The sequence below is a fragment of the Oncorhynchus nerka genome, linkage group LG7 (genome assembly GCF_034236695.1).
Source record: "Oncorhynchus nerka isolate Pitt River linkage group LG7, Oner_Uvic_2.0, whole genome shotgun sequence".
In the NCBI taxonomy this organism is placed as follows: Eukaryota; Metazoa; Chordata; class Actinopteri; order Salmoniformes; family Salmonidae; genus Oncorhynchus; species Oncorhynchus nerka.
Window position 1 is genome coordinate 70,917,781 of NC_088402.1, and position 12,751 is coordinate 70,930,531.

Genomic DNA, 12,751 nt, shown 5'->3' on the forward strand with positions numbered 1-12,751 from the left:
GAATACTTATGTAAATAAGGTATTTCAGTTTTTTATTTGTAATACATTTTATTTGTAATAACATTTCTAAAAACTTGTTTTCACTTTGTCAGTATGGGGTATTATGTGTAGATTGATGAGGGAAAAATGCATTTATTTTAGAACAAGGCTGTGACTTAACCAAAATGTGGAAAAAGTCAAGGTGTCTGAATACTTTCCGAGTGCACTGTACATCATTACCACAAGTTTGGACTTTGTATTATTCAGTCCCTTCAGGATTCTGCTATCAAAATGTTTTAGTTGCAAAATCAACGATTCCCCGCATATTATGCAAGCAAGGACTTGCAAATTTGACCAATCACTGCACTATTTCGGCATTAAACAGTCAATTCGTAGCAACATTTTCTCACAAAACTGACCCAACGCCGCATTACAAAAAGAGGGCTGGCAATTTCAACCAATCAACGCACATGTACAGCATAATATCGTTAAATGAAGCCAGAAGTCAACAAACTTGTTCTCTCGTCACTGCATTTCGCATTTTGCGACTAATTTGAACACAATAATCGTGGAATCCTGGAGGGACTGAATAGGTAAGACTGAGCAGCACACGTTACAGGGAGACGAGCCACTCTCGGGCACTAAACGCCTCTCGCGCACTCTTCTCTTTCTGGAACGGGGTACCACACGCTTCTTTATTTTCTTATTTGCAGCCCAAACCACCCCTTCACTAAGAACTCTCTCTTTTTGCTACTTTGTTTACTGGTATTGAATGAGGACCAATTTACGCGTTGTAATATCAATTAATGAATACAAGAAACGTGTCTGGAGAAGTCACCGCAGCACCGGAGCAAACATCCATCTTTCCACCACCGCTCCTTCACCACCTCTGGCCATTATACAGTTGGAACTACTACGCTACTGTGTTAAAATGACAGCAAAGCACCGAGGGAAGAAGAACAAACACAACCACGAAGACTTTAACCATTTGATTCATGAATCTTCAGAACCGGAGGCGCGAGGTGGAAACCAGAATGTGATATTGTTCATTTCATTCCTTATGATTGTGATCGGAGGTGCCACCGGGACATGGTTCTGTTTCCAGCAGCACCAAAGTATAACCTACTTAGCAGACAACTTCATGGGCATGCAGATGAAGATGGTGACGCTTCAGTCCTTCCAGGAAGAAATTCGACAGACAAATGAAAAGGTAAATAGTTAACCATGCGTAATAAGACCATGGGCAAAAATAATAGGCGCATTACAAAGGCTCTGAAGTTTCCATGCGTCAGCAAATTGTCAAAATAACATTCTGTGCAACGTTTTTTGTGATCAAAATCCTTCTGTGTTTAGACCCATTGCAATACTATTCTGACCGTCCTAATTTATTTTGCATTCAGTTGGAAATCTCTAGCAGTCGGTATGTATATGCCTTCCTATAGCCTGCCTGCAGTTTTCAGCAACATTTCAGGATAGGATATGATAGTTCTGATGTAATATTGCCAAGACACTGAACCGAAGTGAGTCGCAAATTATTCTATTTCTAACCCCTGTCAAGGTGCGCAACCCGGTCTCAGAGCATATCGTTTTATTCTGTACGTAAATCAGAGACACACCATTTAGTATGATATGTTAAGTTTGCAATGTTTACATAACACAGATAGTTACTTATGGCAAAAAAATATATGAGGGTGGTTGGTTGTACGTATAACACTTATAATACGAACGTCTAGCAACCCAAAGCTTGTGAGTTCGAATAACTTTAGCATTGTAGCTAATTAGCAACTTTTCAACTACTTCTTACTTTTTAGCTACTTTGCAACGACCTGGCATGTTAGCTAACCCTTCCCCCAACTCTAACCTTAACCCTTTTAGCTAACCCTTTTCCTAACCGTAACCATTTACCCTAACTCCTAAACTTAACCCTAACCTTGAACCCTAACCCCTAGCTTAGCTAATGTTAGCCAACTAGCCACCTTGCTACAATTCATAACATATATGTTCTGCAAATTCGAAACATGTACGTTTTGCAAATTCATAATTTATGATACTAATTGTAATTCGTAACATATTATAGGAAAATGGTGGTGGACATCCACAAATTAATACATACTGTACCATATGAAATGTAACATCATACTAAATGGAGTGTCTCAGTTTTATGTACAGAATAAGACGAAATGCTCTGAGACTAGGTTGAGGTGCACATCATGCAGCTGTTGCCATTTGTAATGGGGATTCAATTTGACCTACAATGTGGGAACACTGACTGCACCAATAGTTTGTTAGGGTACATAACATAAGCCACTGAATGTCCCTAGAATATAGACATATTTCAATAAAAGATGAACTGTATAAGCGTTTTGAAATAAACACATTCTACTTTCAATTCGACTCCAGTCTTACAGCAGTTGACCCTGCTTGAAACCATGCTTCACATAGTCATGGTACTGATTTCAGTGTGCACTGTGCAGTGGCTCAAATAAAGAAGCCAGTTGTCTATATGGGGATAAAAATAGCCTGCTACAACACTCGATATTGACCTTACTTGTGGTGAGTCCCTGTAACATGCACTCCTATTAGTTTTCCAGCTTCTGGTTCCCTGGCTGGTCTTTTATCATACATAGAAACATGTTCTAAAGATTATACCGATTCAGATGTGGCCACCCGGGTGAGTGTTTCCAAAACAATTAGTGCAGAGGGGAATTTGTAGACTAATTGAACCCGGTTTATGGGCTCAATTTACTTCCCAATTAGGATGAGGAGGTATATGCGCTAGTATCTGCACATGCTTAATGCATGTTCTAAGTTACTTTGGAACATGTGTTATACATACCAAAATACCCTGCGTCAATGAGAAGTCATTATGTAGTATTAAACCATGGCCCCACATACAGGTATTACAGGTACTTCATACACACTGTTGAGAGATAGGAAACCAGCATTCACAAGTTTGTTGAAGTTCTTTTACAAGGCAAAAAGTTGGCTGTCAACACCTGGTTGCAGGGCTAAATACAGGCATGTGATTTTCCACATAAAAATCCTTAACATGTTAACATGTTTGCACATTGACCGCACCATACACACACTATGCCACAATTTCACCTTGTGGGTCACAGCAAATATAGAAAGTGAGTAACCTATGTAGCTGTTACACCCATGAGTGAACGTTTGTTTGCCCCCAGTTCAGGAAATTCCATTTCAGGCTAGGGATTGTGCAACACTTGAGGGGCCAGAGTCAGAGACTTTCTGCATGCAGAGTAAGGTGAACCCCTATTGTTGAGAGGCAGGAATTCAGAACAAGTAAGCTTTTGGTGAACTAACACTCGTACGTCACTCTTTTCCCCCTTACTAACTTTGACTTTTATGATAGCTACTTTATTGAGTAAAAATGTATTTACTATGACTGTGATATGTGGTTGTCTATCTTAAGATGAATGCATTAACTGTAAATTGCTCTGGATAAGTGCATCTGCTAAATTACTAATGTGTAAAATGTAAATGCTTGAGCTAGTATCCTATGAATAGTGTCAGTATTGCTAGAAAGCAGCCACAGTGTTCTGTCCTCATACTGTGGGGAGAGTCATTAAAGTGGTATTTCCCCGGCACAGGAAGGGAGACCATCCTTAACTTATAAGATCACAGGTTAGCCTTCACACAGTGGGACTTCGTCACTGATGGGGCCAGGATGTGGATTCACTTAACTGCTGACAGAATTAAATTGGCCTACTTAAATCATAGGATTATTCTACAGGTCAACCTGGTCAATATCTTGTTCTCATTTCTTTACACTCACTTACTGTAACTGTCTCAACCAATAGATCGTTTTCTGTCAGGATGAATAGCATGAGAGGTCAAATACTTGATAAAGATTGCTCACTTACTTGCTATTGGCTGCACTATGCGCTGACTCTGAGCTATTTCTGTTTCATGTCCTTGCAGCAGCACAGTACCAGTAACTTAGAGCTTCGCCTCAACACCCTGGAAGAGTCTTACACGCTGGCCCAGAAGCAAGTAGTCATGGCCCTGGCCATGGCTGAGCAGCTAAAGACCTTAGACCTGCCCGCCCAGGTCCTCTCCCTCCACACAGAGATGAACGCCCAGCTGGCTGAGATACAGCAGGCCACTGTGTCCACGGAGCAGCTGACTCAGCTGCAGGCCATGCTGAAGGGGAAGAGCGAGGAGTTTGAGGCTGTCCGGCTGCAGGTGGAGGGCCTGGCGGGGTTGAGCACAGAGCTGGCCCAGAGCGTGGAGGGCCTGACAGGGAGCCTGGCCGAGAGGGCAGGGCTGCTGGGCACCCTGAGTGCCACCATGGAGGGCCAGGCATCAGACCTCCTGGGGTTGAAGGAACAGCTGTCTGCCAACAAGGCTCAACTGGAGGCCAGTACAGCGGAGATCACAAGTGTCAAGTATGTAGTGTACTGGGAATTGGAAAGAGGTTTGAAATGTTTGGTGTTGTTGTATCTTCCAATGTATTGGTTGGTTTCACTGTGTATGCATACCTGCGTTTCAGAGAACTGATTGAGACAGTGCAGTCTCAGAGTGCCCAGCAGGCCAGAGAGGGGCAGCTGGTGACAGTACAACAAAGCCTGCAGGAGCAGAACTCACCGGCTCACAGTTTGCACTATGAGCTTCACGCTCAGCTGGAGGTCGTGCAGAAACAGGTCGCCCGGGTAACGACTACAGGAAGTCTCACACATGCCAGGGTTTAGAATATTGTGGTAGAAGGGGACTGGGTCACCCTCAAATATACTTCAGTTTATGAATTGTCTCATATAGTGGTACGTTAGGACTGGTCGCAGGTTATTTCAGCAGTAAGGCCCGGGGGGGTATGGTATATGGCCAATATACCACGAATAAGGGCTGTTCCCTTGCACGACGCAACGCGGAGTGCCTGGATACAGCCCTTAGCCGTGGTATATTGGCCATATACCACAAACTCCCCGAGGTGCCTTATTGCTATTATAAACTGGTTACCAACATAATTAGAGCAGTAAAAATAAATGTTTTGTCATACCTGTGGTATACGGTCTGATATACCACAGCTGTTAGCCAATCAACATTTAGAGCTTGAACCACCCAGTTTATAATGCCTTTTAAAACCTTTTCTTCACAGTTTCTCATCTAAGCATTAGTGTTCCTAACATGTATTTGTACAGAGGTGTATTTTGTACAGAGAAGCATGCACATTCTCGTAACTATTTTTGCCTAGTATGTGCCCATGGGGAACTTTTATGAGATTGCTGCTAACCCATTAGGGTGTAGAGGCTAATTGCCTGCTGTGGATTCTCTGATGAATTCTGGGTAAATGTTGTATTCCCATTCATATACTGTAATGTAGGCCAAATAAATGACATCAATGTGATTACAAAGTAACCATAGGCCCTGTACTTCCCCTAAGTACTAACTATAATTATGTCTGTTTCAGCTTGAAGGAGGGGGTCAAGCAGATGAGCCCTCAGAGGAGGTGGAGGAAGAGGCTGCTTCTGCGGAAGAGGAGCAGGCTGCTCCTGCTGAGGATGTGGGAGAGAAGGAGGTGGCTCACTTAGATGGGAAGTCTGTTGTACATGAGGATTCGGCTGTCACAGAGGAACAGACTGCTTCTGCAGAGGAGGAGGGGGTGGAGGAGGAGCAGGAGGACTTGGCAGAGGCAGCACCAGAGGAGGTGGTGGAGGAGGTGCAGGCAGTAGAGAATGTAGAAGAGCAGGCAGAAGAAGAGGATTATGAAGCAGAAGATGAGCAAGAGGAGGAGCAGGCCGTGGAGGAAGAGGAGGAACAACTGGAAGAAGATGAGGCCTCTACTGAGGAGGAATGTAAGTCTGTCTTAAAATCTATTTCAAACTAGAGTACAAATCTCCAGTTACTGCAAGGTGCAGGGTACAAATGAAGAAATAAAGATGGATCCCTGCACACCGATGAATGCTCCCGCATTGTTATTGTGCATCGTTTCAACGCAAAGTCCTCATCAGCCCTTCACCAGGCTGATGTTATGTGCACAGGTTATTCATCTTTATTTCAAGGCTTTTACAATTTATCTGTGACCTCTTTTGGCCTGACCTTACAGAAATTGTTGTTTCAAGTGAGGAGCTCTTAATACAATGTTGTTACTAGTCTAATTGCAGTGTTATTACACAGGTATAGGAGCAAAATGCAATTAATGTAACCTGTACTCCATATAATGTGAAGTGTTATTGACTCCACTTTCAAAGTATGACAACAGACCATTTAGGGTATCAATATCTTCTCTCATTGGTAGAGCAATGTTCCTCACTAAAGGTTGTTGTGGGCAATAGTATATGAAATGTTTTTCTGATTTGCGTAGTCGGCTCTAAGACCTTTAGTGAAGAACATTGCCATTGACCTGTCTAATAACTGTAATGTTAACTGTAATGTTATTCTATATTACAGTGTGAATGTAAGCAGCAATGACAGCCACCACACTCACAGAGGATAATGGACACGTTCAGTCTGCATCGTGACAAATGGGAAGGCATTTCTGATGTTGAGGTGCAATAAACATATTGTTTGTCTCTCCAAGGGAAATGGCTGGTCAATAGAATCCACACAACTCTCTGGAATCAGTATTGTTACCTCAATGAATGTGTGTTTGAGAAGGCTACCTGGTCAGGCAATGGTTAATAATATTCAGGACTCACCTGCCAATACCAACCTCAAGAAGCCTTCATCTATTTTAACAACACAGCTGTATTTCTATAGATTATTTTCTGTACACCAAACTGTCACACTTTTTCTGCAAGCTCAGTTCTAGCCGTCAGAGTTCAATGTGACAGGGAGAAAATGAAAAGCAAACAGAAAAAACACTCATTCACTCACACACTGTCACACACAATCAAACAAAGACAAAATGTGCCTGTCTTGTTGACATGAGATGGGCTTTCCTTTTGTCATTGTCTGAAATGTGTCTTGGGATTTTGATTGGAATAAGGGATACGGAACTAAAGTTACTGAACGTAAGTTACTGTATCCTATTTGTTTACACTGTCAAAACCGCTTACTACAGGAATAGTATGGGGGGGTAGCAAGGGCCATATCTATGAAATTCTCAAATGTTGTATTTTTGTTTCACTTTTCTTTTGACTTTTGTCTGTACGCAAAGTGCACTGTTACTGCCAAGGCATGGGTTCGTCTTCTGTCTCTCACAACGTACTGCTCATCTCAGATCTCTGTGATGCATCTTTAATCAAATAAACCCTGGTTCCTCCGTTATTTTTAAACTGAACTCTGTCTCCATGTTTTTAAAATATTTTTTAATGATTGATTGAGTAGTATCTCATATGAACTGAAGTGAATGTGTTGGATACAGTCTTGTAATTATACAGTTGCAGAAAATGCCTTCATTCCAGGGACATGGAGTGAACATGTGGTGGCAGTGACACACTTATTCTCTGTGTACAATCAACTCTGTAGCCTGTACTGCATCTGAGTCCCCTGTTGCGTTGACATTTTTACATTCCTAATCATTTACTGCTGTGAATGGTGGTCCCACTTAGTGTTACTTAGCAGCATATATACAGTGGGGCAAAAAAGTATTTAGTCAGCCACCGATTGTGCAAGTTCTCCCACTTAAAAAGATGAGAGAGGCCTGTAATTGTCACGTTCTGACCATAGTTCTTTTGTGTTTTCCTTGTTTTAGTGTTGGTCAGGACGTGAGCTGGGTGGGCATTTTATGTTGTGTGTCTAGTTTGTCCGTTTCTATGTATGGCCTGATATGGTTCTCAATCAGAGGCAGGTGTTAGTCATTGTCTCTGATTGGGAACCATATTTAGGTAGCTTGTTTTGTGTTGGGGTTTGTGGGTGGTTGTTTCCTGTCTTTGTGTTCGCTGCACCAGATAGGACTGTGTCGGGTTTTGCCACGTTTGTTATTTTGTATTTGTGTAGTGTTCACGTTATCATCTTTTATTAAACATGTTGAACACGGGCCTCCCGGGTGGCGCAGTGGTTAAGGGTGCTGTACTGAAGCACCAGCTGTGCCATCAGAGTCCCTGGGTTCGCGCCCAGGCTCTGTCGTAACCGGCCGCGACCGGGAGGTCCGTGGGGCGACGCACAATTGGCCTAGCGTCGTCCGGGTTAGGGAGGGCTTGGTCGGTAGGGATGTCCTTGTCTCATCGCACACCAGCGACTCCTGTGGCGGGCCGGGCGCAGTGCTCGCTAACCAAGGTTGCCAGGTGCACGGTGTACCCTCCGACACATTGGTGCGGCTGGCTTCAGGGTTGGATGCGCGCTGTGTTAAGAAGCAGTGCGGCTGGTTGGGTTGTTTATCGGAGGACGCATGACTTTCAACCTTCGTCTCTCCCGAGCCCGTACGGGAGTTGTAGCGATGAGACAAGATAGTAGCTACTACAACAATTGGATACCACGAAATTGGGGAGAAAAAGGGGGAAGAATTCAACCCCCCCCCCAAAAAAAACATGTTGACCACGAACTACGCTGCATTTTGGTCCTCCTCTCCTTCGACGGAAGAAAAACGTTACAGAACCACCCACCACAACAGGACCAAGCGGCGTGGTAACAAGCAGCAGCAGGAGAGGCAGCAGCAGGAGAGGCAGCACTATTTGGAGAAATGGACTTGGGAGGAGATCCTAGACGGGAAAGGACCCTGGGCACAGCCAGGAGAATATCGTCGCCCCAAAGAAGAGCTGGACGCAGCGAAGGCAGAGAGGCGCTGGTATGAGAAGACAGCACGGCGGCGCGGATGGAAGCCCGAGAGTCAGCCCCAAAAATGTATTGGGGGGGGCACACAGGAAGTGTGGCGAAGCCAGGTAGGAGACCTGCACCAACTTTCTGTGCTTATCGGAGGGCGAGAGACGGTGTCCCCAGTGCGGGTGCATAGCCCGGTGCGGTATATACCAGCTCCTCGTATCGGCCGGACTAGAGTGGGCATCGAGCCAGGTGCCATGAAGCCGGCTCTACGCATCTGGTCTCCAGTGCATCTCCTTGGGCTGGCGTACATGGCACCAGCCTTACGTATGGTGTCCCCGGTTCGCCTGCACAGCCCAGTGCGGGCTATTCCACCTCGCCTCACTGGCAGGGTGACCGGGAGCATTCAACCAGGTAAGTTTGGGCAGGCTCGGTGCTCAAGAGCTCCAGTGCGCCTGCATGGTCCGGTCTATCCAGTGCCACCTCCACGCACCAGCCCTCCGGTGGCAGCTCCCTGCACCAGGCTGTCTCTCCGTCTCAGCCCTACAGGTGCTCCCACCTGTCCAGCGCTGTCAGAGCCTTCCTCCTCTCCAGCCCTGCCAGAGTCTCCCGTCTGTCCAGAGCTGCTAGAGTCTCCCGTCTGTCCAGAGCTGCTAGAGTCTCCCGTCTGTCCAGAGCTGCTAGAGTCTCCCGTTTGTCCCGAGCTGCTAGAGTCTCCCGTCTGTCCAGAGCTGCTAGATTCTCCCGTCTGTCCAGAGCTGCTAGAGTCTCCCGCCTGTTCAGAGCTGCTAGAGTCTCCCGTCTGTCCAGAGCTGCTAGAGTCTCCCGTCTGCAAGGAGCCGCCATTCAGCCAGGATCTGCCAGAGCCGCCATTCAGCCAGGATCTGCCAGAGCCGCCATTCAGCCAGGATCTGCCAGAGCTGCCTTTCAGCCAGGATCTGCCAGAGCCGCCAGTCAGCCAGGAGCTGCCAGAGCCGTCAGTCAGCCAGAAGCTGCCAGAGCCGTCAACCAGCCTGAGCTATCTCTCAGTCCTGAGCTACCTCTCAGTCCTGAGCTACCCCTCAGTCCTGAGCTACCCCTCGGTCATGAGTTGCCCCTCAGTCCGGAGCTGTCCCTCAGTCCAGAGGAGTTTCCTCAGTCAGGAAGCACCCCTCAGTCCAGAGGCGCTCCTCAGTCCAGTGGGGCCCTTTGTTAGGGTTCCTAGGCCAAGGTCGTGGCGAGGGTCGCCACTCAAAATGACGCTAAGGAGGTGGACAAAGACAATGGTGGAGTGGGGTCCACGTCCAGCGTCAGAGACGCCACCGCGGACAGATGCCCACCCAGACCCTCCCCTATAGGTTTAGGTTGTGCGGTCGGAGTCCGCACCTTGGGGGGGGGGGGTGGTACTGTCACGTTCTGACCATAGTTCTTTTGTGTTTTCCTTGTTTTAGTGTTGGTCAGCATGTGAGCTGGGTGGGCATTCTATGTTGTGTGTCTAGTTTGTCCATTTCTATGTATGGCCTGATATGGTTCTCAATCAGAGGCAGGTGTTAGTCATTGTCTCTGATTGGGCACCATATTTAGGTAGCTTGTTTTGTGTTGGGGTTTGTGGGTGGTTGTTTCCTGTCTTTGTGTTCTCTGCACCAGATAGGACTCTTTCGGGTTTTGCCACGTTTGTTATTTTGTATTTGTGTAGTGTTCACATTATCGTCTTTTATTAAAATGTTGAACACGAACTACGCTGCATTTTGGTCCTCCTCTCCTTCGACGGAAGAAAACCATTACAGTAATTGTCATCATAGGTACACTTCAACTATGACAGACAAAATGAGAAGGAAAAAAATCCAGAAAATCACATTGTAAGTATTTGGTCAAGAACAAAAGTTTATCTCAATACTTTGTTGTATATACCCTTTGTTGGCAATGACAGAGGTCAAACGTTTTCTGTAAGTCTTCACAAGGTTTTCACACACTGTTGCTGGTATTTTGGCCCATTCCTCCATGCAGATCTCCTCTAGAGCAGTGATGTTTTGGGGCTGTTGCTGGGCAACACGGACTTTCAACTTCCTCCAAAGATTTTCTATAGGGTTGAGATCTGGAGACTGGCTAGGCCACTCCAGGACCTTGAAATTCCTCTTACGAAGCCACTGTTGTTTCCCGGGTGGTGTGTTTGGGATCATTTTCATGCTGAAAGACCCAGCCACGTTTCATCTTCAATGCCCTTGCTGATGGAAGGAGGTTTTCACCTAAAATCTCACGATACATGGCCCCATTCATTCTTTCCTTTACACGGATCAGTCGTCCTGGTCCCTTTGCAGAAAAACAGCCCCAAAGCATGATGTTTCCACCCCCATGCTTCACAGTAGGTATGGTGTTCTTTGGATGCAACTCAGCATTCTTTGTCGGCCAAACACGACGAGTTGAGTTTTTACCAAAAAGTTATATTTTAGTTTCATCTGACCATATGACATTCTCCCAATGTTCTTCTGGATCATCCAAATGCTCTCTAGCAAACTTCAGATGGGCCTGGACACGTCTGGCACTGCAGGATTTGAGTCCCTTTTCGGCGTAGTGTGTTACTGATGGTAGGCTTTGTTACTTTGGTCCCAGCTCTCTGCAGGTCATTCACTAGGTCCCCCCGTGTGGTTCTGGGATTTTTGCTCACCGTTCTTGTGATAATTTTGACCCCACGGGGTGAGATCTTGCGTGGAGCCCCAGATCGAGGGAGATTATCAGTGGTCTTGTATGTCTCCCATTTCCTAATAATTCCTCCCACAGTTGATTTCTACAAACCAAGCTTCTTACCTATTGCAGATTATAGTCTTCCCAGCCTGGTGCAGGTCTACAATTTTGTTTCTGGTGTCCTTTGACAGCTCTTTGGTCTTGTCCATAGTGGAGTTTGGAGTGTGACTGTTTGAGGTTGTGGACAGGTGTCTTTTATAATGATAACAAGTTCAAACAAGTGCCATTAATACAGGTAACGAGTGGAGGACAGAGGAGCCTCTTAAAGAAGAAGTTACAGGTCTGTGAGAGCCAGAAATCTTGCTTTTTTGTAGGTGACCAAATACTTATTTTCCACCATAATTTGCAAATAAATTCATTAAAAATCCTACAATGTGATTTTCTGGATTTTTTTTTCTCATTTTGTCTGTCATAGTTGAAGTGTACCTATGATGAAAATTACAGGCCTCTCATCTTTTTAAGTGGGAGAACTTGCACAATTGGTGGCTGACTAAATACTTTTTTACCCACTGTACAGTGGGGAGAACAAGTATTTGATACACTGCCGATTTTGCAGGTTTTCCTACTTACAAAGCATGTAGAGGTCTGTAATTTTTATCATAGGTACACTTTAACTGTGAGAGACAGAATCTAAAACAAAATTCCAGAAAATCACATTGTATTATTTTTAAGTAATTAATTTGCATTTTATTGCATGACATAAGTATTTGATCACTTACCAACCAGTAAGAATTCCGGCTCTCGCAGACCTGTTAGTTTTTCTATAAAGAAGCCCTCCTGTTCTCCACTCATTACCTGTATTAACTGCACCTGTTTGAACTCGTTACCTGTATAAAAGACACCTGTCCACAAACTCAATCAAACAGACTCCAACCTCTCCACAATGGCCAAGACCAGAAAGCTGTGTAAGGACATAAGGGATTCAATTGTAGACCTGCAAGAGGCTGGGATGGGCTACAGGACAATAGGCAAGCAGCTTGGTGAGAAGGCAACAACTGTTGGCGCAATTATTAGAAAATGGAAGAAGTTCAAGATGACGGTCAATCACCCTCAGTCTGGGGCTCCATGCAAGATCTCACCTCGTGGGGCATCAATGATTATGAGGAAGGTGAGGGATCAGCCCAGACCTACATGTCAGGACCTGGTCAATGACCTGAAGAGAGCTGGGACCACAGTCTCAAAGAAAACCATTAGTAACACACTACGCTGTCATGGATTAAAATCCTGCGGAGCACACAAGGTCGCTCTGCTCAAGCCAGCGCATGTCCAGGCCCGTCTGAAGTTTGCCAATGACCATCTGGATGATCCAGGGGAGGAATGGGAGAAGGTCATGTGGTCTGATGAGACAAAAATAGAGCTTTTTGGTCTAAACTCCACTTGCCGTGTTTGGAGG

General features: G+C 45.3%; 1 protein-coding gene across 3 annotated transcripts; it reads left to right on the forward strand.

Moving 5' to 3' along the window:
* The first annotated feature begins 449 nt into the window (after positions 1 to 449).
* On the forward strand, positions 450 to 7,214 carry LOC115132301 (uncharacterized). 3 transcript variants are annotated; one of them, XM_029664795.2, is made up of 5 exons: positions 450 to 1,189; positions 3,925 to 4,388; positions 4,493 to 4,652; positions 5,408 to 5,792; positions 6,388 to 7,214. In XM_029664795.2, exons 1-5 carry the CDS (start codon positions 752 to 754, stop codon positions 6,390 to 6,392), a joined length of 1,452 nt encoding a protein of 483 aa, XP_029520655.2. In that variant the 5' UTR covers positions 450 to 751; the 3' UTR covers positions 6,393 to 7,214. The 3 variants fall into 3 exon arrangements, with proteins under 3 accessions (XP_029520655.2, XP_029520653.2, XP_064876857.1); XM_029664793.2 differs by having other exon boundaries at positions 452 to 1,189; positions 3,922 to 4,388; XM_065020785.1 differs by lacking the exon at positions 450 to 1,189 and adding an exon at positions 2,383 to 2,650 and having other exon boundaries at positions 3,922 to 4,388.
* The last annotated feature ends 5,537 nt before the right edge of the window (positions 7,215 to 12,751 follow it).

Excerpts from the sequence above, each read along its gene's own strand:
- LOC115132301 (XM_029664793.2), top strand. The coding sequence starts at position 752 with ATGAGGACCAATTTACGCGTTGTAATATCAATTAATGAATACAAGAAA. Across the intron at positions 1,190-3,921 it reads TTCGACAGACAAATGAAAAG|CAGCACAGTACCAGTAACTT; the intron begins GTAAATAGTTAA and ends ATGTCCTTGCAG. Across the intron at positions 4,389-4,492 it reads GCGGAGATCACAAGTGTCAA|AGAACTGATTGAGACAGTGC; the intron begins GTATGTAGTGTA and ends CCTGCGTTTCAG.